A 20,228-nucleotide genomic window follows, 5' to 3' on the forward strand; every position below is an offset into this window, starting at 1 on the left:
CAGCTCACCCTAAATACCCCAGAAATCGACCTGAAGACTGACAGAACAAACTCCACAACAAAAGGGAGAGAAGAGGCCACATCAAAGAAGGTCCTTGATGCAGAAATGTCGTCTAGAAGAGAAACAGATCCTGGCTTCTGCAGAGGGGAGGGAGTCAAGGTTGTGGGTAAGGGTGAGAGAGAGGAACGCACAAGGGAACGCACAAAGAGAACATTTCCCCATAGCCACTGGCTTGGAAAACGAGGGGCTGCATTTCGTGAGTTCTTGCAACCAGTAGTGCATAAAGTCTGGAGTTTTAAAGGGCATCCGGTTTAGCTGGTTTAGAGCCCTGAGGTACGCACTGCTCTTGGACAGAGGGCAGGCAAACAACATGGGAGCATATAGCATGCGTAGAGTGGTCTGAAGAGTGCCTGGGGCACACAGTGGGGAGATTATTTGCTCTTCTCAGAGCACGTCCCTCAGAGGCAAAGTTCAGAGAGACCTGTCTGTAGGAACAAAGCCACTGGCTGGCACCATCTCCTTCTCCTGCCCCTCACCACAAACATAAAGCCACCGGTAAGAAGCAGTGCATTGCTAACACTGGGTACCTAACTTGCTTACACCAAACGCCACCCCATTGCACTCTGGTGGAACTACCTTTCTCAATCACTCTTGCTTGAGTTCCAGCACAGCTACCCCTCCCCCAGAAGACCAGGACAAATGCCTGCCCACACCACATCTCCCAACCAGAGAGTTTCCCTTGGCCTCAGTTCCAGGAGAGGTGGTGACAGGTCTCATTTCATAAGCAGACCAGAGCACACCTAGTTAAAACTCGCTATGTTCAGGCCAGGGACCAAACACTCACCAGACCAGGCAAGGAGAGCCTCTGCAGACGACTGGCCTGAAGGATAGCATAGCCAGAACACAACAGCAGAACACATGCAGCACACACTGGTGACACTCCCTGAAGTGCTAGACCCTGGGCATTACATGACGTCTTTTTCCTAAGTCCATTACTTTCGGGAGCAGGTGACATAACTGGCTTCTCTAACACACAGAAGCTGGCAGATACTTAGACAAAATGAAAAGACAGAGGCATTTATCCCAAATGAAAGGACAGGATAAGGCCATGGCCAGAGACGTAAATGGGACAGATGTAAATAACACGCCTAATGGAGAATTTAAAACCATGATCATAAGGATATTCACTGGACTTGAGGAAAGAATGGAAGACATCCGAGAGACCCTTACCACAGACATAAAAGAGTTCAAGAATCAGAGATGAAGAGGGCAGTAAAAATGAACAGCAAGCTGGAAGAAGCAGAGGAACAAATTAATGACCTAGAAGACAAAGTAATGGAAAGCAGTGAAGCTGAAGAAGACAAAGACGAATTATCCAATGCAAGAATAGACTTAAGGCACTCGGTGACTCTGTCAAATGTAAAAACATTCATATGATAGGAGTCCCAGAGAAGAAGACAGAAAGAAGGGGACAGATAATTGATTTGAAGACACAATAACTGAAAAATTCCCTAATGTGGAGAAGAAAACAGACATCCAGATCCAGGAGACACAGAGAACTTCCATCAAAATCAATACCCAAGACATGTTGTAATGAAATTTGCAAAATATACTGCTAACATTTTTTTTTTAGTGTTTTGTTTTTTGTTTTTTTTTTATTTTTTATTTCCGTGACAGAACACAGACACAAGCGGGGGAGGGGCAGAGAGAGAGAGAGAGAGAGAGAGATTCCCAAGCACTCTCTGTGCTGTCAGTGCAGAGCCCACTGGAGGGCTTAAAGCCACAAACTGCGAGGTCACGACTTGAGCTAAGATCAAGTCATGCTTCACCGACTGAGCCACGCAGGCGCCCCACTGCTACAAATCTTAAAAGCAGCAAAACAAGTCATTCACTTCCAAGGGAAAACCCACAAGGCTAGCAGGAGATTTTTCAACAGAAACTTTGCAAGGCAGAAGGAAATGGCATGATATATTCAAAGTGCTGAATGAGAAAAATCTGCAGCCAAATATACTCTATCCAGTAAGGCTATCATTCATAATGGAAGGAGAGATAAAGAATTTCTCAAACAAAAATGGAAGGAGTTTGTGACCACTAAATCAGCCTGTAAGAAATATTATCGGGGACTCTGAGTGGAAAGGAGAGATCAAAAGTGACAGTATAAAGGCAGGAAATGTAAAAGCAGTAAAAATGTATATTTCTGTAAAAAAAATATCATCAAGGAATGCCCCCAAAAAGGATATACAATATAATAGCTTATCAAAACATGGGGAGGAGAAAAAAAATGAGCTCTAACTTAAGTGACCATCAACTTAATATAGACTGCTACACGCGGAAGAGGTGATATACAAATTAATGCTTATCATATACCAAAACCCACACTAATAACCATGCAAAGAATAAAGAGAAAGAAATCTAAATATATCATTAAAGCAAATTAGAAAGATATCAAAGGGAGAAAAACAATAAAGGATTTGAGAAAATCTCCAGAAACAACCACAAAACAAGTAGTAAAATGACAATAAATACATACCTGTCAATAATTACTTTGGATATAAATGGAATAAACACTCCCAACCAAAAGACCTAGGGTGACAGGATGGATTAAAAAACAAGACCCATCTGTATGCTGCCTATAAAAACCTCATTTTAGACATAAAGACACCTGCAGATTGAAAGTGAGGGGATGCTTGCACTGTTGGTGGTAATGCAAACTGGTGCAGCCTCTCTGGAAAACAGTGCGTAGGTTCCTCAAAACAATTGAAAATCGAACTACCCTACGACCCCTCTATAGCACTACTGGGAGTTTATGCAAAGGATACAGGAATGCTGATTCATAGGGGCACATGTACTCCAATGTCTATAGCAGTGCTTTCAACAATAGCCAAATTCTGGAAAGAGCCTAAATGCCCATCAACTGATAAATGGATAAAGAGATGTGGTTTATATATACACTGAAATACTACCTGGCAAGGAGAAAGAGTGAAATCGTGCTATCTCTTGCAATATGGATGGAACTAGAAGGTATTATGCTACATGAAATAAGTCACAGAAAGACAGATATCATATGTTTTTGCTCTTATGTGGAACTTGAGAAACTTAACAGAAGACCGTGGGGGAAGGGAAGGGGAAAAATAGTTACAAACAGAGCAGGAGAGGGGCAAACCATAGGAGACTCTTGAATGCAGAGAACAAAGAGAGGGTTGATGGGGGCGGTGGGTAAGAAGGGAAAGTGGGTGGTGGGCATTGAGGAGGGCACTTGTTGGGATGAGCCCTGGGTGTTGTCTATAAGTGATGAACCACGGGAATCTACTCCCAAAACCAAGAGCACACTATACACAGTGTATGTTAGCCAAGTTGACAATAAATTCTATTAAAAAAAAATGAAAGCGAGGGGATGAAGAAAAATTTATCACGTTAAAAGAAAAAAAATAGCGATACTTTTGTTAGACAAAAGAGCCCTTAAAACAAAGACTGTGGGGCACCTGGGTGCCTCAGTCATTTGAGCGACCGACTAGGTCTTGGCTCAGGTAATGATCTTATGGCTGGTGGCTTTGAGCCCCATGTTGGGCTCCAGGCTGACAGCATGGAGGCTGCTTGAAATTTTCTCTCCCCCTTTCTATGTCCTTCCCCAACTCTGTCTCTCTCAAAATAAACAACCAAAAACAAAGACTGTAGCAATAGCCAAAGAATGCTACTATATCATAATAAAGGGTACAATCCAATAGGAAGATCTAACAAATGTAAATATTTATGCACCCACCACGAGAGCACTCAAGTACATAAAACAATAACCAACATAAAGGAACTAATTGATAATAAGACAGTAATAGGGTACTTTAACACCCCATTTACATCAACAGATCTTAACAAAAAATCACCAAAAAATACATCTTAACAGAAAATCACCAAAGAAACAATGGCTTTGAGCCATACAGAGAAAGACAGATATCATATGTGTTCACTCTTATGTGGATCCTGAGAAACTTAACAGGAATCCATGGGGGAGGGGAAGGAAAAAAAAAAGAGGTTAGAGTGGAAGAGAGCCAAAGGATAAGACACTCTTAAAAACTGAGAACAAATTGAGGGCTGATGGGGGGTGGGAGGGAGTGGAGGGCGGGTGATGGGTATTGAGGAACGCACCTGTTGAGATGAGCACTGGGTGTTGTATGGAAACCAATTTGACAATAAATTTCATATATTTAATAAAAAAAAAAGAAAAAGAAAAAGAAACAATGGCTTTGAATGACAGAGTGGTCCAGATTGGACTTAAGAGATTTTTTCAGAACGTTCCATCTTGAAACAGAATACACGTTGTTTTCAAGTGTACATGGAATATTCTCAAGAATGGATCACAAACAAAAAACAGGCCTTAATTATTAAAAACAATACATGCAGGTTAAATAACGTGCTACTACACTGGAATGGGTTAAGCAAGAGATACAAGAAGAAACTTAAAAAATTACGTGTATACAAATGGAAATAAAAAAAAAAAAAACAATGGTCTGAAACCTTTGACATGCTGCAAACGTGGTCCTAAGAGGGAAGTACATAGCAATATAAGCCTACTTCAAGAAGCAAGAAAAATTTCAACCAACCTAACCTTATACCTAAAGGAGCTAGAAAAAGAACAACAAATGAAGCCTGAAGCCAGCAGAAGAAAGCAAGTAATAATGATCAGAACAGGGGCCCTTGGGTGGCTTATCTGGTTAAGTGTCTGACTCTCGATTTTGGCTCAGGTCATGATCTCACAGTTGTGAGATCGAGCCCCATGTTAGGCTCTCTGCTGGCAGCATGGAACCTGTCTGGGATTGTCTCTTTCGCTCTCTCTCTCTCTCTCTCTCTCTCTCTCTCTCTGCCCATCCCCCACTCATGTGTGGTGTCTCTCAAAATAAAATTAAAAAAAAAAGAGATTAAAGCAGAAATGAATGATAGACAAACAGAAAACAGAAAATACTAGAACAGATCAATGAAACCTAGAGCTGGTTCTTTGTAAAAATTAAAACTGATAAGGTGTTAGCCAGAGTAATCAACAAGAAAATAGAAAAGACCAAAATAAAACCACAAATGTGAGAGTAGAAATAAGAACCAACACCACAGAAATACAAACATTTATGAGAGAATATTGTGAAAAAATGTATGCCAACAAGTTGGACAACTTAGAAGAAATGAATAAATTCCTGGAAATATATAACTTACCAAAGTAAAACAAGAAGAAATAGAAAATTTGAAAAAAATCAATAACCAGCAAGGAAACTGAATCAGGAATCAAAAAACTCTCAACAAACACAAGTCTAGGACCAGATGCCTTCAGACATAAATTTTAACATGTAAAGAAGAGCTAATACAAAAAAAAAAAAAAAAAAAAAGTTTAACCTGTCCTTTTCAAATTGTTCCAGAAAAACATAAAAGGAAGGGAAACTTCCAAATTCATTCTATGCCAGCTTTACCCTGATACCAAAACCAGATAAAGACGCCACAGAGAGAATTGCAGGCCAGCATCTCTGATGAACATGCAAAAATCTTCAACAAAATAAGCAAACTGAATCCAACAATACATTAAAAAATCATTCACCGGGGGCAGAAGCAGCTGGGTGGCTTAGTCAGGTAAGCATCCAACATCAGCTCAGGTTATGATCTCATGGTCCATCGGTTTGAGCCCAGTGTCAGGCTCTGTTGACAGCTTGGACCCTGGAGCCTATTTCAGATTCTGTGTTTCCCTCTCTCTCTGTCCCTCCCCTGTTTGTGCTCCTTCTCAAAAATAAACATTAAAAAAATCATTCAATCACTCACTATAACCAAATGGGATTTATCCCTGGTTTGCAGGGGTGGTTCAATATTTGCAAATCAATGAATGTGATACCTCATATTAATTTTCAAAAAAGCATAAAGTCATATCATTGCAATAGATGCAGAAAAAGAATTTGACAAACTATAACATCCATTCATGATACAAACCTCAACAAAGTAGGCTTAGAGGAACCATACCTCAACATAATAAAGGCCATATATGGAAAATGAGCATCTAATATGATCCTAACTGGGGAAAAACTGAGAGAAAAACTTCTTAGATCTTGCTTCTAGTTATCTGCTTCTCATGAGCACCATTGGTTGTTAATAAATTAATCTTAACATTTATTACATCCTACTTTAATGGAGACCAATTTCTCCTATACAAGTTTATGTGTCTTATATCTTTTTTTTCATCCACTTTTCAATTTATCATTTTTGTTTTTTTCTTAACGAACTCCCCAAAGGTTAGATTTCTTTTGTTCACAAATCTGTTAGGAAAAGTGTGGCCAGGACAGGTAGTCTCTGCCCTGCTCAGCTTCAGGTGGGGCAACTGAAAGGTTTGGGGCTGGATCCATTTGAAGATTTGTTCACTAACGTCTGGTGGTTGATGCTGGCTGTTGCCTGGGACTTCAGGAGGCAGCAGAAACAAACTGACACACCTAGACCCTCTTTGTGGCCTAGGATTCCTCACTAGATGGGGAGCTAGATTCCAAGTAAGCAGCCTGAGATACAGAGCAAGGCAGAAGCTGTATCGCCTTTTGTCATCTAGGCTTGGAATACACACAGGATTATAGTCACATATTCTGTTCATTAGGAGCAAGTCACTAAGGTTGTTCCATGGCCTTTTTTTTAATGGAATTAATATTTAAAACCTATGGACACCTTTAAAAAGTAGTATAATTTACCCGCTGGCCACAAATGTTTGTATTCTTCCCACCTGAAAAATACATTCACTCCCCTCCCCCTCGAATACCTCCTGCAAGTCTCAGTTATCATGGCATCAGCTTCAGGGATTGAGTCCAAGATCTTACCATCTTAATCAGGTGCAGTGGGGATAAGCTGCCTGGGTTATGGTATCTCAAGTATAGCCCCTTGATTGCAAGGGTTTTCAATATGAGGACTTGAGAACGAAAGAGACAGTTATTTACCACTCACAAATGGAACATTCTAGTCAACTGCTAAAGACTCACCCATTCAGAAAAAGAAGATGGGAAGCACCCTAGTCCATAAGAGTTTTGAAATATAGCCTGATGCATGCTGTCAGTTCTTAAGTTAGGACTTAGTCCTAACCACAGGAATACTTTCTCCATGTCTCTTCCCTTTCTTTACTCTTTAAACTCTTGGTTCCTTCCTTTTCATAAGGAATGACTTGTATTTGCAGCTGTTTTTTCATCCTGCTTCCTCCCTGTGGGACTTCTAAGACCCAAAGGCCTCTTTTCATTTTGCACTATTTGGCCCCTTTTAGTCCAAGGTAGCAAATAGTATGTTTGCTACTATAAATCTCTTACCTTTTTTAGTTTTCTGTAAATATTACTGGATTTCATGCCGTGTTTTAGCAAAGCGACCCTCCCAAGTCCTTTTGAGATAAGCTTTTCGCTTCAGTTTCCTGTGAAGCTCTTATAGGACAATGCCTTTAAAATTCGTCTACTCTTGGGGCTCCTGGCTGGCTCAGTTGGTAGAGCATGTGACACTTGATCTCTGGGTGCTGAGTTTATGCTAATTCCACACCCATGTCGGGTGTGGAACCTACTTAAAAAAAAATCTTATACTCTTAAGATCCTTAAAGAAATTGGAGGCATACCTTAAATCTTTCTGTTTTCCTGGTAGCACCCTGGATTTTTTCTTAACCCAAAAGCCATTTCTTTATTTTAGCATTATTTGACAGTTCAACATGTAGAGAGGCTGTAAACGAGAAACAGATACTTGAACCCTGTAAGTCCTGGTTCCTTTCAGTTGCATAGTCTTTCTTTAGTTTCTCTTTCCTATCCGTTTTACTTTCAGGTATTTTGTAGCATGACTTCCCTTTCCTCCGGTGTCATTTTCTTCACTTGCTTAGAGACCCTTGCTGTCAGCCTCTTCACAGGCCTTCAGGGTTCCACTAAGAGTCTTGTGGAGGCCATTTTTGGGTCTCATCCTTACGCTTTTCTACATCTTTCCACTTCCACCTACTCTTGGTTCAAAGGAAGTTTACTTTTAGGGTTTTTTGAATAGCAGCACACCATTTTTAGTATCAGTATCTGTGGTAGTAATTTACTGCTGCATAATAAGCCACCTCAAAACCTAGTAGTTCAAAACAGCATTTATCTTGTTCACCAATTTTAGTTTAGGCAAAGCAGAGTAGGGCACCTCATTTCTTCTTCATTTGGCATCAGCTGGCATAACTGGAAGCTGGAGACTAGAATCATCTAAAGGCTTGTTCACGCACGTGTTTGGCTGTTGAGGCTGGCCTTTGGCTAGGACGTTGGCTAGTCTCAGCTGGAGTATCTACACGAAGACTCACTAGGTAGCCTGGGATTCCTCACAACGTGGTGGCTGGGTTCTAAGGGTGAGCTTCCCTAGAGAAAGAAAGTCAGATGGAAGCTGTATCACATTTTCTAAGCTGGCCTTAAAAATCACAGCAGTTGGGGCACCTGGGTGGCTCAGTCGGTTAAGCGTCCGACATCAGCTCAGGTCACGATCTCGCGGTCCACGAGTTCGAGCCCCGCGTCGGGCTCTGGGCTGATGGCTCAGAGCCTGGAGCCTGCTTCCGATTCTCTGTCTCCCTCTCTCTCTGCCCCTCCCCCGTTCATGCTCTGTCTCTCTCTGTCCCAAAAATAAATAAATGTTAAAAAAAATTAAAAAAAAATCACAGCAGTTCTGCATATTCTGTTCACTAGAAACCAGTTACTGAAGCCAGCATATATTTAAGGGGAGGAATTTTCACAGAAGTATCAACGAATTTATAAAACCACCACATCCATTCACCTTGTCTTACCAATCATATAGAATGGATGGAAGTCCTTCCCAACTCAGCATCACTGAAACTCCAGCCAGTTTTGTTGTTGTGGTTGTTTTTGTTTAGTATGATCTCTTATTTTCTGGAAAGTAACAACGGATTACAAGATAACAGTATTGAATTAAATTTTTTTGTGCTTCAAAAAAATATGTGGATCATCCAATTAATGTTTTATACTGGGAGATGTGATTTCTTAACACATCCTGGAGAATCATTTCTCCTGGGAATGCACTTCAAATTAGCATAAAACATTTGCAGTTCAGAAACAGACCGTGGTGTTAGAATCATTACTTATAGATTCATGAATTAGAGTCTTATTTCCAGAGTCTTATCTTGGGACGTATTTTTTGACTTGGGCATACATAAGTCAATATGATATTGCTAAAACTTCTTTAAAAGTTATGGGGTGTTAAGATGGGGGAAGGGCCAAGAGACTTTCTCCTAAGAGGGGACTTATTTTATGAAAGAAAGATATGAAAAAATCATAGAAAAATAAAAGTATAGAATCGAGTGCAAATGTTGTGTAGTAAAGAGAATGATAGCAAAGATCTATTTCAGTAACACCTGATGGCTTTAACTTGGCTCTTGATTTTCTGAGTTGTTTAAGGTTCCACATTCTAAGACAGGTAACATTTTATTGCAAATGAGTTTATTTAAAAATTTGAGTGCCTGGCTGGCTCAGTTACTCTTGATCTTGAGATTGTGAGTTCAAGCATCACACTGGGCATAGAGATTACTTAAAATCTGAAAAAAAAATTTTTTTTCATAGTAGTTTTGAGTTAGACTCTTTTCACTCCCTTCCAAACTATAGTGTTTTATTCATGCAGGCTGATGTCCTTACAACAGAACTGGAAACTACATCTTCAAAATGTCTACACCTGGATGCAAAAAATCAAGTTCTTCAACAAGAGTTATTATCAATGAAATCTTTCGAAGAAGAACGTGAAAAACTAGAGAGCAATAACAAGAAGTTACAGCAAGAAGTAGTAAAATTGAAACAATGTATGGAAATGAATATGGTAGAACGCAGTCAAATGGAACAGTATAAACGGGAGATTGAAGAAAGAGCACGACTGGACATAGAAGAAAAATTACACGAAGTCAACCTGTTTTTACAGGTTAGTTGATCTGTAATGTGCTTTAATTCATTTCACTGCAAATTACATTTTGGATAGATGTATTGTAGGGGTTTCCTCTACTTGCTTTATGGTAATTTGTAGATTTCTGGAGGCATTTGTTCCCCCCTTTAAAGATTTCAGTTTTCATCATTATTCCTACTAAATCGAGAGGATAAGAAAAAATGATGATTTAAACAACTAGTCTCACTATGAAGAGGAAAAGAAAAATGATTTAAAAATTGCACTGTACTTGGATTATTCTTAAGTTTATTGTTGACTTTTAAAATTTTGTCATTGATTCTACTATTTGAATTATCAGATTGTGTGAATACTAATACAAGAATGATTCAACTTTAATTTTATAAATCATATTCAGTTGACATTGATGATAAATATTTTACATTTGAGCTTTTTTTCATTTAAAATTGCTCTCTGAATCATTGGCTCCGAACTAAAGGAAACAGGTATAATTAATTATTCAGTTTATAGCTATTTTAAAACTATCCTGTTAATTTGCTTTAGGCACAAGCAGCAGCTCAAGAAGACTTGGACCAGTTAAGAGAAAATGCTCATGCTTCAACGAGAAGTCAAATGGAACTTAGAATTAGAGATCTGGAATCTCAGGTCTCTACAATGAAGACTTCTCAAGAAGATTCGACTAAAACAGAGTTGGAAACCTACAGGCAACTCTACCTAGAAGAATTAAAAGTTAGAAAGTCCTTGAGAAATAAGCTGAACACGTAAGTCAAAACAGAATCATAGACAAGAAATTTAGCTTATTAATTTGCTTCTAAAGCATAATTTCTGTGGAGCCAAGATCATGAGATGAGTAGGAAGTGAAAGCCAACTAGATCGTGTCATTTTGAGAAATGATGTTTTTAAGTGAACTTACCTTTGAAATGTTAGTCCAGGACAGTTTCAATCCCTCCTCTTTTTTTCGGTTTTACAGGACCTCTTCCCCCACCCCCTCCCACACCCCCCGCCCTGTATATTTTCCATTGATCGGATCTGCTAGTCTTTAAGTGCATTGTTTGAAGCTTTCTCATTTAGAAGCATATTAGTATAAAATTGATTGTCAGAATTACCCTAACTAGAAATGTCGATGAGTTTCTTTTTGGAAGATTACATCTTTAACCTAAAAGGTCAAGTACTACTACTACTACTCATCCTGGCAGCTTGGTACATTTATTCTCTTGATTGTGATCTTTGGTATGATTACTAGAGTGGGCCTTGAGAAAAACTATCCTTTATGCTTTTTCTACTTTACATAAAGGCATACAGGTGAAATACAGAAAGATTCACACAGGGCTGAAGGGTAGCATAATTCCCAAAGTGGCTAAAAAGAGCACCATGGTGGGAGGGAGGCATGTGGAAGACGGAAGACAGAAAGGGCAGATTCTGCCTCCAGTGCCTTGGTAACTGTTATAAGCTAATTGCCTCTGTAGCTGTTTTAGTTCTTTCTGATCACACCTCTGCCATCTACTATCTCCCCTAGAGATTGTTGGTCTCAATGATTCGTCAGTGTCAAATGCTCAGTTTCTTTGAGATAATAAGTGAAATGTACAAGAGTGGTGAAAGCAAACGCTTGAAAATGTCTTTGAGGGATGGTTTAGTTTTATATCTGTAAACATGTTTACTAAATATAAGTATGTATATATAATGGTATCCTGAAGCATCCTGTCAGTACAGCCATCCCAGAAGACAGCAAGTATTATTTGTTAAGCCATGTACATCACTGATAGCCACTTCTTTCCCTTCCCTAATTTGAATTGTTAGGAATCCCCCTGGAAACAAAAGTATTTCTTTAGAACAATTTTAAAAGTACAATTTTAGATAGTAGGTGTGCTCTGTCACATGTTCAGTGCTAAGACACTGTTCAATGGCAAATGCTATTTACTATTATGGAAACTTAAAAAAATGTATGTCATTTAGGAACGATTTAGGGAAAAAGAAAATGTATTTGTGTTTTTTAATCTTCACAGGACTAATGAGAGACTGTCAGAGAGCAATACAAAACTTCTTGTGGAGAGACAGCAGCACCAAACTTTACTCAGGACCCTTACTATGAGCCCAGGCCTGGAACCACCTTATTGTGGACATTTTGAAAATAATTTAGTGCTCAATGGAAACTTTACTCCAGGAGGAAACTTAGTGATTCCTACCTTGAACCCACAGCCGTCATATGACTACTGGGAGACTTCCTTGTGGAAGGTTAGTTATATTATCTGTTTTACTTTGGGTTTCAGATATCTGATATAATTGTTACTTTTAATTTGGTGAAATTCTGAGTTGTTTAAGTAACTAATACATACGAAGTAAAAGTCATAATTATATGTGCTAAGAAAGAACTGAGGTAAATTATATATATTATATATATATATATAATATATATAATATATATAACATATTAATATATATTATATTATATATAATATATTATATATATAATATATATAATATAATATTAATATAATGTATATAATATATATTATAATATAATATATAATATATATAATATTAGTCCCTTGATCTCTCATTTCTAAGAGATACTTATTTTTATTTTATTTTACCGAGAGAATGAGTGAGTGCATGCAGGGGAGGGGCAAAAGGAGAGGAAGAAAGAGAATCCCAAGCAGGTTTCATGCTCAGCACAGAGCTGAATGTGGGGCTCTGTCTCAAAACCATGAGATCATGACCTGAGTCAAAATGAAGATTTGGACACTAAAAACAACTGAGCCACACAGATGCGCCACAAGAGACACCTAGTATTAACTGTATTCAGTAAATACAACTAAACTGACCCATGTAAAATTTCCTGAAAAGCTTTCATTTAAATTTGATTTTAGAAAGTAAATGTGATTGCCTGCTAACCATAGGTACACTTAGATGCTTGGACTTATTTTCAGTTGGCAGTGGTTCATAAACATTTGAAAGTTTTGTTATAATCCAGTTTTTGCACCCCTGTATGTCAGTGAATGATCGTCCTCCAAACACTTAACGACATGAATGTTTACTATTTAAAAGAATCCATGGGGGTGCCTGGGTGGCTCAGTCAGTTCAGCGTCTAACTCTTGATCTCAGCTTAGGTTTTGATCTCAGGGTCATGAGTTCAAGTCCTGCATTGGGCTCTACGCTAAGCATGGAGGCTACTTTAAAAAAAAAAAAGAATCCATGGTAAGTCCTTTTTATGAATTAAATCAACTTGTACCACTAAAAAGATTAATTTCTCTTTTAAGTTAAAATTTTGCTATTTTCTTACATGAGAATACATCTTTAATTGCTTTCTTATTTATGGCACTCTTTTTTCTTTTTCCTTTTTTTTTTGACTTATACCACCTTTGTTTCTATTTTTATAAAATATCTTGATGAGTGATTGTAGAGCATTTTATAAAGAGCTAAATCAAGCAAATATTTGAATTTTTAAAATGAAACCTTTTTTTCTTCAAATGAGTTCTTTGCCCCTTTCTCTTTTCTTTTTCTGGAAACCCTTGAATGCAAGTATTATTACACTGGATGTTGTCACACAGGTCCCTTAACCTAGCCTCATTTTAAAATTTTTTTTTTTATTTTTGATTTTTGGCTTGGATGATTTCTACTACCCTGTCTTGCAAATTGTTGATCTGTTCTTCTGCATCTTCTTATCTGCTGTTGATCCCCTCTAGTGTATTTGTTATTTCTGTTATTGTATTCTTCAGCTCTGATTGGTTCTTTTTTATATTTTCTGTCTCTTTGTTGATGTTATCACTGGATCCATTCATTCTTCTCCCAAGTTCACTGAGCATCTTTATGACCGTTACTTTGAACTCTTTATGAGGTACATTACTTATCTCTGTTTCACTTAGTTGTTTTCTTAGGTTTTCTCATGTTCTTTCATTTGGAATGTACTCCTCTGTGTCTTCAGTTTGTCTGACTTTCCATGTTTGTTCCTAAAATGGTTCCTATCAACTTTTTCTCTCTTTCGAGTGGGCGTTGCTTTTGAACAATGTACGTTAGTTATGAAGTCAAGGAAGAAGAGAATGTTTCTGTAAGTGTTGTCTAGTCATTTTTCTCGGTGGAGCTGTGACAGGTGACACTGGGTAGGTGGCAAGTAACCCTGTTCTTTTCTTTCTAAATTCAGAACACAGGAGACAGGGATATGGAGAGAAACTTAGTAGCTTTATTACTAATACACACTAACAAATTGGAGGATATGATTTAGGTTATGTTAGCCACATTGGGCTTCCTCCCAAATTGGGCACTTCCCCACACAGTTGTAAATTGAGGAAACAAATGCTTGACACCCACCCCGGGGGCAGGGTGCTTACCACAGAGCTGAGAGCAGACCCAAATTCATGTTACTGTGGGCAGGCACATCTTTTCAAATAGGAGATTCAGAAACACATAAGCACTGCTTAGCTCCTTCTCCCAAATTCACCCGTTAGGTAAGTCTCCCTTCCCGTCGGGAGGGAGAGAGAGATAAGTCCACATGTGAGAAGTGAAGATTCACCTATAATTTCCGACTGGATTTAAATTATAAATAAAGTGTATTGTGTCTTTTGTACATACCAACGAATGATGAGAGGTTAGGCAGAAGCATGCTAGATGGGAAAGAGAAATCTGTGTTGGGTTTTAAATTTTGCTATAAATAACCACACCATGGGTTCACTCATTGGTTGATTGATTTTGGTAAACCAAATTTTCTTTGGAAGGAATAAATAATGCTTTCAGGAAGAATTTCCTCAGTTTCAGCTTGCTTGCTTCACCTAAAGATTTTCTCTTTCAAGTTCTCTGTCCTGTGGTTTAAAAAAGTTGTGCTTGGGGCGCCTGGGTGGCTCAGTCGGTTAAGCGGCCAACTTCAGCTCAGGTCATGATCTCGCGGTCTGTGAGTTCGAGCCCCGCATCGGGCCCTGTGCTGACAGCTCAGAGCCTGGAGCCTGTTTCAGATTCTGTGTCTCCCTCTCTCTGACCCTCCCCCATTCATGCTCTGTCTCTCTCTGTCTCAAAAGTAAATAAACATTAAAAAAAAAATTAAAGAAAAAGTTGTGCTTAAAAATTGACTGCTACTAAAAGAAGTTAACATAATTTCTGTTCCTTTATTTTCATTCATGACTTTAAAATTTGTAATTTAGTTAGAGAGCTACTATTGTGTACCTCATACCTAAGCATTACTGAACCACATGACAAAGTTTTATGTATTCATTTTCTCTGAGTTATACTTAAAATACACGTATTTTTCCTATGAGGAAGTAACTGGCATAGAACTCTAGGCTTGGTAAGACCACAAGTGTATTCCTGGTCTGCATCTAGTTGGTTTCATGACCTCAGGCAAAGTACACTCTCTCTGAGCCCTTTTTGTCTATTACGCAAAATTCGGGATTTTGACTAAATTAGTGACTTTTATACCTTCAAAATAATTTTTTTCAAAGAATAGAACGTTGTTTTTGTTTTTTGTTTTTTGCATTAAACTGTATTGTGTAAAACAGAGAGAAGTAGAGCTGTCTAACTAAAGAAGAGATGGAGACTACGGCTGTGACTTCCTTGTCCCTCAATCCTGCAGTGTCCCCAACCGAACCTTAGATTTCTATGGGCCATATTTGAATATTAACAGTTAATGAGAAAATCCTTCTAATTAAAAATCCTTTAAAAATGTTCTTTGAATTAAAATTTGCTGATATATAGTTTTTCTGTGTATAATTTTCTCACCCTCTTATATTTCTGATCAATGGAAAGGTATACATAAAAGTACACATGTGTTCTTATTCATGGACTTGAAAGCTATTTTCACCATCGAAACACAGTTTTTACTTAGATAAAAATATAAAGGTCACAGAAGTAAATATTTAGGAAAAGAGCTTTTGGGGAAAAGATGCAACATTACCTTGGTAGCTCCTTAAGTCATGTCATATAGAAAACGAGGTTTATATTTTATATCTTATTTATTAATGGTAATATAAAATTGTTTGAATAAAGCCTTCTCCCATCATCTGGTATTGAGTTATTAATTTTATAAGTCTGGTGTAGTCATGTTGTCCCATTCATTTTATAAGGCCTGAATATAATGCTATTGTCAAAAAAGTGTTATGGTTCCTCAAAAACTTAAAAATAGATATTCATTAATTCCACTGCTGCGTATTTACCCAAAGAAAATGAAAACACTAATTTGAAAAGTTGTATGCATCCCTATGTTTATGGAAACATTGTTTGCGATAACCAAAATAGGGAAGCAACCTAAGTGTCCATGGACAGATGAATGGATAAAGACAATGTGTAATATGTATACAATGAAATATAGCTCAGCTATCAAAAAGAATGAGATCTTGCCATTTGTGACAACATTGATAGACCTAGAGGGTATTATGCTAGGTGAAATAATTCGGAGAGAGACAAATAAATACTATCTTATTTCACTTACATGTGGAGTACAAAAAAAAAAAAACAAAACAAGTGAACAAACAGAATCATAACTACAGAGGACAAATTGGTGGTTGCTAGAGGGGAGGTGGATAGAGAGGTATGGGCAAAATAGGTGAAGGGGAGTAAGAGGTACAAATTCCAGTTATAAAGTAAATAAGTCACAGGAATGAAGAATACAGCATATGGAATATCCTCAATAATATTGTATTAATGTTGTATGGTGACAGAGGGTAACTACACGTACGGTAGCAAGCTTAGCATAGTGTATACAATTGTCCAATCTGAATTTGTATACTGAAAAACTAGTGTAACATTGTATGTCAACTATACTTCAATTATAAAAAAGGTATTAGGGAAAACAGTCTTTGAAAATATTGGGAAACATGTCAGCCAAAACATTTGTCCTCACACCTAAATTTGTAAAGACATTGGAATCCTTATCACCACAGTGTTGATTATGTCCTGTACACTATTTTGGAGCCTGTTTGGGGCATTCAGGGAGAGGCTACCTTGTCTAAGAAAGATCTAAATAAGAACATTCTAGACAGGAACAGTTGTAATATACAGTTGACCCTTGACCAACATGGTTTTGCACTGTGCGGGTCTACTTTACTTACACATGGATTATTTTTGGATACTGTACAGTACTGTAAGTGTATTTCCTCTTCCTACCATTTTTCTCAATGTCATTTTTTGCCCTAGCTTATTCTACTGTACGAAACATGTATGAACCGGCTGTTTATGTTACCGGTAATGCTTCCAGTCAACAGTAGGCTATTAGTAATTAAGTTTTGGGGGATGAAAAATTATATACAGGTTTTTGACTGTACCCCTCCCCTGTGTTATTCAAGGGTCACCTATAGTTTTAAATATTCGTACACATTTCATAAGTAAGTGGATAACCATAACTTTAATAAGTCAAGTGTTTCAAAACTTGGTCCTAATTTGGAGAAAGGAAACAAAGCTACAATTGAAAATTGTATATTGTTTTCCTTATCTCTAATGGAGAAAGTTATACATCAGAAGCTAACTTTGAAAACTGTTGTAACCCTCTATTTTTCCTTTCTTCAAAGAGATTTTCTGAAATCTTTGTGTGCATATGAAAATAAATAAGTGTTTTAGTCATAATACAGATAGCAAAATATTTTTACTCAATTTTTTGCCAGAATTTCCACATGACAGTAAGACAGTCCCACTTTCTTCATTTTATATGTATTTAAGAGTCAGTCCTGAAAAATTAATAGCAAAAAGCATTCCTTCAAATTTTGTTTTTCTAAAAGTGAAAAAATGGAAAGCCCATTTTAAGGAACTATTCATTAAGGTAAAAAACTGATTAAACTTTCATAAATGGCAGTTTTTCTAATCATTTCCAAGTAATAATTCAGTATACAATATGATTCTTGTTTAAACTTTTTTGTACCAGTAAGACCAAACATCACGTTTCAGAGATTATACACATTCAATAGATCAATATTAATTGTGCTTTTTATCAGATTCACTTAAATAGTATTATATATATATATATATGTATATATATATATACATATAATATGCACATATTATATATATTAGTATAATACACATAATGTATTATATATATAATATACGCATATTATATATATGTATACACACACGTGTATATGTATACATATATATAATATATATGTATTATACATACATATACACGTGTATACATATACACGTGTGTGTGTGTGTGTGTGTATGTATCTGTTCTCCGTTATCTAAAACTAAAATAAAATAGGTAGGAATTTATTTTATTCATGTGATAGTTTTTCTATTTAAGCAATCCCTAACTTTGGTTTAATCTCTACAAGTATTATTTCAAGACCACATGTCGTAAGCTATATATAATTCCTACCATGTCTTGTTTACCTTACACATTCTAAATAATATTTGGCTTATTTCAGATGCAGCGGGAGTTGGAAAAAGAATAACCAGAGCACTAGAAGAAGGTATGTTGCCAAAATGTATGAAGTTAGATATCATTGATTTCTGAACTAAACTATAAATAGTAAATGGCATCCCTTTCCATTGTTTGGATAATAGATACTACATTCACATTTTTTGTACATATCTAATAAAAAATGTAAAAGCATGAGCATAATGAAGAACACACTTCTTCCTCATTTAGTCCTCATGTTTCATAGCTCTTTTAAAATCTCCCACAAGTCTAGGGGCACCCAGGTGGCTCAGTCGGTTGGGCGACTGATTTCAGCTCAGGTGGGTTCAGGCCCCACAGAGGGCTCTGTGCTGAAAGCTCGGAGCCTGGAGTCTGCTTCAGATTCTGTGTCTCCCTCTCTCTGTGCCCCTGCCCGCTTATGGTTTGTCTCTCTCTCAAAAATAAACGTTAAAGAAGTTTTTTCAATCTCCCTAAGTCTATATATCTGTTATTATTTCTGGCGACAATCTTCCTTCACTGGTGCCATCCCTGTGGAACTGTCAACCTGCACAAGTCTCAGAAAAGGTGTGCTTTATCAAATTGTTGTTTCTGCTAGTGATAGAAGACCCAAAAATCCAAAGTCGTCTTAGTAATGCTTGGTTAAGTAATTAGAGGTCATATAGCTGTCACTTGACAGGTAACGGGTTTCAATCTTCACTCATTGACTTTGTCATTGCTTTTGCCCTTGGGTAAAACTTCAAGTTCCTTAGCATGGAATGAAAACACCCAAATCAGTTTGCTTCTTGCCAGATGATTCAGCCTTGTCTCTCACTATTTGCCCTACTCTGCTGCTTTGCTCTAGCACCTTGTCAAACTAAATTACTCATAATTGCACAAGTGTTCTTCCTCACTTCTAGCTCTTTGTATGTGCTTCTTCCCTCTACCTAGCATACTTTTTCCTTGTCCTTCAGGTATCAGCTGACATATCACTTTCACCAAAGAGCAGACAATATTGACACAAAACTGGGATGTCCCTTCCGTATGTTCCAGTAGTGCTGTGTTTCATACCTGTCACTTACATCTGTTTACTTGGCTCTGTTTGGAAATGCCTGTTTGATTTTTCAGTTTATAGTTTATGATTGTTCAGGGTGGACTGTGTCCTCATCTTGTAATTTCACCTTGTAATGAAAAAACCAGAAACTCTGATATGTATCCACAATAGCATTCAGTGTGCAACCCTGAGCAAAATATATTTAATACTAATCTTGGGTTTCATATTGCAGTTGTACGTAGGTATTTTTCATTTTTCTTAACATCATAAAGGCCCCAACTTTCTTTTTTTCTTTTTCTTTTTTTTTCTTTTCTTCTTCTTTTTTTTTAATCACTTGTAGTTGAAAATTATTTTGGAGAAAGAAAATAATTCTTTCTTTTCCTTTTCAGCTGCTACCGAATTTGAATGAGGATCCTGTAGAAATCCTTTAGTATCTACTGATGATTCAATTATAAATCAAGATCCTGTATGGAAAGCATCACGAGAATATGTACAGATTTTGAACAAAAATTATATGATTTGAAAAATAAATAGAAAAAATTTACTGGATGCTTTCAAAACATTTTAATTGTTTCCCAATTGAACACAATATACAGCAAAGTCTTGATTAAAGGAAAATGTTTTTGTTTCATATGTGTGTAATGAAAATCTTTATAATATTTTAAACTATGTTTCTTGGCATCTCATTAACTTTTAAGCACATTTTGTACATGGAAACCAGCACTAGAGGGTTTTACATACATCAGACTGCTCCACTACCAGCGGTTTGAACAGCACCCAAACAACCAAGTTGTCATTAATACTTCAGTAGTGTTCATGGATGGCTTTTTGTATTTTCCAATTTTTATGACTATATGTGGGCCTAAAGATTTAGACATTATTTTGATGTATTCCTGCTATGGCTATTGACAATGTTTGTCATATTACATTTTTTTTTATAGTGCCATAAAACCTATCTATGATTTTAATTGTAAACACTGA

At 37.1% G+C, this 20,228-nt stretch overlaps 1 protein-coding gene and 1 long non-coding RNA gene across 2 annotated transcripts in view; one reads left to right on the forward strand and one right to left on the reverse strand.

Moving 5' to 3' along the window:
* LOC122235726 (ankyrin repeat domain-containing protein 26-like) overlaps nucleotides 1-19,878 on the forward strand; it is a 91,180-nt gene extending 71,302 nt beyond the window's left edge. Inside the window, exons 21-25 of the mRNA XM_042975465.1 lie at nucleotides 9,613-9,903; nucleotides 10,426-10,643; nucleotides 11,886-12,114; nucleotides 18,225-18,269; nucleotides 19,637-19,878. Of these exons, the coding sequence (XP_042831399.1) occupies nucleotides 9,613-9,903; nucleotides 10,426-10,643; nucleotides 11,886-12,114; nucleotides 18,225-18,251 (765 nt within the window). The 3' untranslated portion in view covers nucleotides 18,252-18,269; nucleotides 19,637-19,878. The remainder of the gene's footprint in view (nucleotides 1-9,612; nucleotides 9,904-10,425; nucleotides 10,644-11,885; nucleotides 12,115-18,224; nucleotides 18,270-19,636) is intronic.
* LOC122235727 overlaps nucleotides 7,657-20,228 on the reverse strand; it is a 33,984-nt gene continuing 21,412 nt past the window's right edge. The window contains exons 2-3 of the long non-coding RNA XR_006213746.1: nucleotides 8,755-8,867; nucleotides 7,657-7,692 (exon numbers count right to left, since the gene is read on the reverse strand). This is a non-coding gene — a long non-coding RNA (uncharacterized LOC122235727). The remainder of the gene's footprint in view (nucleotides 7,693-8,754; nucleotides 8,868-20,228) is intronic.

Source organism: Panthera tigris, chromosome F3 (assembly GCF_018350195.1).
Source record: "Panthera tigris isolate Pti1 chromosome F3, P.tigris_Pti1_mat1.1, whole genome shotgun sequence".
Lineage (NCBI taxonomy): Eukaryota > Metazoa > Chordata > Mammalia > Carnivora > Felidae > Panthera > Panthera tigris.